General features: G+C 38.5%; 1 protein-coding gene across 1 annotated transcript in view; it reads right to left on the bottom strand.

Annotated features, from left to right (window-relative positions):
* Positions 1-2,364: 2,364 nt before the first annotated feature.
* LOC103357773 (glycerophosphodiester phosphodiesterase domain-containing protein 5-like) overlaps positions 2,365-4,177 on the bottom strand; it is a 23,891-nt gene continuing 22,078 nt past the window's right edge. The window contains exon 15 of the mRNA XM_008282474.1: positions 2,365-3,587. Within this exon, the coding sequence (XP_008280696.1) occupies positions 3,505-3,587 (83 nt within the window). The 3' untranslated portion in view covers positions 2,365-3,504. The remainder of the gene's footprint in view (positions 3,588-4,177) is intronic.

Raw genomic sequence — 4,177 nt, 5'->3', positions numbered from 1 at the left:
AAACCCTGAAAATATTCAGTTTAACCATTACATGTCACCACAAAAAACTCAGCATCACCGAAGAACCTGGAATCAGTACATATGCATTTCTGTTTTAAAAAGTGCTATTAATTAACCAGAGACCAAAACTTAGTTATAATTCGTTTGAAAGCCTTAGTCTTAGTCTCATTCACTTGAATTGGAAAGCACAAAAGCCAGTTCTATTAGTTGTTATACAGTGGATATAAAAAGTCTACACACCCCTATTCAAATGCCAGGTTTTTGTCATATAAAAAAATTACATCAAGATAAATAATTTCACAACATTTTCCACTTTTAATGTGACTTATAACCTGTACAATGCAATTAAAAACAAACTGAAACCTTTCAGGGAGGTAATGTAAAAATAAACAACTGAGATAATGTGGTTGCATAAGTGTGCACACCCTTTTATAACTGGGGATGTGACTGTGTTCAGATTTAACCAATTACATTCAATCTCATGTTAAACTGGAGTCAGCACACACCCGTCACCAAATAAAGTTCCTCTGATCAACCCCAAATGAAGTTCAGCTGCTCTAGTAGGCTTTTCCTGACATTTTTGTAGCCACATCTTCCAGCGCAAGCCATGGTCCACAGAGAGCTTCCAAAGCATCAGAGGGACCTCATTATTCAAAGATATCAGTCAGGTGAAGGCTACAAAAGAATTTCCAAGGAATTAAATATACCATGGAACACAGTGAAGACCATCATCATCAAGTGGAGAAAATATGGCACAACAGTGACAACCAAGAACAGGACGTCCTTCCAAAATTTCCAAAATAAGACGAGAAGAAAACTGGTCAGGGAGGTTGCCAAGAGGCCGACAGCAACAGGAGGAGCTGCAGGAATTTCTGGCAAGTACTGGCTGTGTAGTACATGTGACAACAATCTCCCGTCTTCTTCATTTGTCTGGGCTATGGGGTAGGGTGGCAAGACAAATCTTACAAAGAAAAACATCCAAGCCCGGCTTAATTTTGCAAAAAGACATCTGAAATCTCCCAAATGCATGTGGGAAAATGTGTTATGGTTTGATGAAACCAAGGTTGAACTTTTTGGACATAATTCCAAAAGGTATATNTCCATAGGTGTGAATGTGAGTGTGCTTGGTTGTCTGTCTCTAAGGGTAGCCCTGTGATAGACTGGTGACCTGTCCAGGGTGTCCCCTGCCTTCACCCTAAGTCAACTGGGATAGGCTCCAGCCCCCCCCGCAACCCTGGTGAGGATTAAGCGGTGAATAGATAATACTACACGGCTTCATTCAGTGATATTAACGCACAACTCAGCATGCTTGCAGATAAAACACATTCCCTCAGCTGAGAATCTGCATCACTCATAAATGATAGTCAGGAAATTATTTAGTTAAAGGGAGACGCTCTTTCCAACCGATTTAAATCTGAAACTCTGAACATAACCTGCTTCCGACCAGGTTAGCGCCACAGCATCAGTTACCATGGAGATCTAGCAGGTAAAAAAAGAGCCACCTTAGTGACATTGAAAACTCTGACTTTAGGCTCAACATACCTCAATAACCCACTAATCTGGCTTCATAGTAAAGCCCTCAGTTGTCATATTTTTGATTTATGACCTTTATTCTAAATTGTTTTCCTGTTTATTTGCTACTTTGCAGCTCTTAACATTGCTAAAACGAAGGTCTTATCCTCCCCTTGTCTCTGATCTCCTCTGTGTCTGTTCAAGATGAAGGAGTTTTTAGTCATGTTGTCATGCAAACAGAGTGCAGACATGTTGGAAGCTTTAGAAATGACTCAAGTCCTACTCTGAGACACAAGTTTTTTTTTGGTCTTAGTCGAATTTTACGAGCGATCCTGTGACATTTGATAAATACAGGTCCTGATTTTGAGCTCCTGCTTCACATTGTTATTAAAACAACAACTAAAGATAACTGAGCAGGAAAACTACCATTATGACCAAAATCTTCAGAAGTCTTCTTGTTGCTTTTTATTTTGTTGTCTTGTAAGTAGCTTCATTTTTCAGATGCATCCTTATTTATGTTCAGAATTGTTTCAATGATGTTTTTAAAAAAAACAGACCAAAGGCAACATATCATTCAACAACGACCCTTCAGATCTTTGTGTTTTTTGATCGGTTTGACAATTTATACAGTCAAACTTGGACAAGCTATGAGGCAATCTGAATTAAAACAATGATTTTTTTATTGCATTGGTACTCGTGCAAGAAGCAGCCCATCTGTGTGCCACAAACTACAAACACCATCTTTGTTCCGAGTTGATTCACAGTAGTTTTGGTCTCAGAGCATCTCCATGTGTATACATACTGTAGACGGTCAATGATTTTATTCTCATTTGTCAGGTTTTTGTTTTTTGGTTTTTTTTGCTAAATATGTGAACAGTTAGAATTGATTTTTAAGCATCAAGTCATAATCAGTTTTTGTTTTTTGTTTTTTTGGATGTGACCACGTATCTTTATGTAGCAGTGAATAAATGACATTTTACAAAGAGCACATGGAGCTTTGCTTCTTTTTAAAATGGGCCACACTTATGTAAATGCAAGTGATTTTAGTAGGCAGAGAACCTCGCTGAACGATAAAAGAGATGAATTTCATATTTTAATAAGAATCATTAGTGTTTTGCCTTCACGCTTTTGGTTTGGTTTTTCATGGATTTAACCCCCTACTGTCCAACCCTACTTCTACATATCAACCTGAAATTTTCATACACTTGTATGAACCAAGAAAATTATGAGTTTAACAACCATATTTTAGTTGTCCTCATTTCATGAGAGGACTAAACGAAGAGATTTATGAGGATAAATGTAATAGTACAAGTGTCTTCCTCACTTTAGGCCATTTATCATAATTCTGTGATGGTTACATGCGGCATTGCAAAAGCTGGAATGCAACACTTCAACATTTAAATGAATGTCTGTTACATTCAAGCCAAACAAATTCCCTTAGTACTGATTGAACCAGTTTTGCAGTATGCTGGAGTTGGAGGATAAATCAACTACAAATACGGTGGGAAAACCAAGGAAGCATCCAAGAAAAGTTCGTGATGCTGCAGATATAAAAGAAACTCAGATTTCAGAGGAAGGATTCCAGTCTAACAGTGAGTCATACCTCACAAGCACTTGTGTTTGTGCAATTTCCCCCGCTTCCAGAAGGGGGCGACAGAAGTTCCTCACTGCAGGTTTAAGTGGAGGTTTGTAAAATGATCAGCCTAAAACAGCGGCTGCCGGACGGAGTTAACGCACAAAGATTCAACAGGTTTACTGAGCTTCAGCGATTCTGGTAGTTCAGTTTAGTTAACTTTAGTCAACAACAGGCTAGCTGTAGCTAAACGCTTTAGTTTCTGAGGTAAAATCACTTAACAATCAACCTGAGAGGAACATTTGACTTCTGTGCAGAACGCTGATGATGTTACAGCCACTTCAAGACAAATGGGGTGTGATGAAGTGTTTCACTGAGGTCTTACATGTCGGCAGTGTGCAGCTCAGCGGAGGCAGATGTTAGTGTTTGGTTACGGTTGCCAGGTTGGCTATCTTCTCGTGTTGGGAGTTGGCACTGGAGACCGACCAGATGTCACTCATCTCTATGGGACAAGATCAGACAGAGAATGGTGTGGATTACTGAAATAGAAGCGTAACAGTCAAGAAGAACGGTGCAACCCCCTACTATAAAATATACGTTAAAGCTTAAAAGCGCTTTACTTCAAAACAAATGTTAAATGTGACAAATAATAAAAGCATAAATAAGATCGTAAACATGCATGTTAAGTCAACAGCTGCTAAACCAAAGTGCCTTCCAGTAAAAAGGACTATGACTGGTCTATGACTAACTAGACTATAACATTGCAGTCAGATCCTGCTGTGTTATTAAGGAATGTGATAATTTAGCTAGACACTGATATTATAAATTCATCTGGCTGGTGTCATTATTAAATTATAGTCTAAAGGGCTGCAAGGCATTTCAAATTCTCACCAGATTAACTGAACAACAGCTTAGTTTACAAAATGGTCAAATAAATAATGAAAAAATGCCAGATGCACTTTAACGAGGGGCCTAAAGGGTCTTATTTTCTTCAATCAACAGTCAGAAACCCTGAAAATATTCAGTTTAACCATTACATGTCACCACAAAAAACTCAGCATCACCGAAGAACCTGGAATCAGTACATATGCA

The sequence above is a fragment of the Stegastes partitus genome, unplaced genomic scaffold (assembly GCF_000690725.1).
Source record: "Stegastes partitus isolate 25-593 unplaced genomic scaffold, Stegastes_partitus-1.0.2 Scaffold273, whole genome shotgun sequence".
NCBI lineage: Eukaryota > Metazoa > Chordata > Actinopteri > Pomacentridae > Stegastes > Stegastes partitus.
The sequence above is the reverse complement of the archived record's forward strand: the minus strand, read 5'-3'. Positions and strand labels throughout refer to the sequence as shown.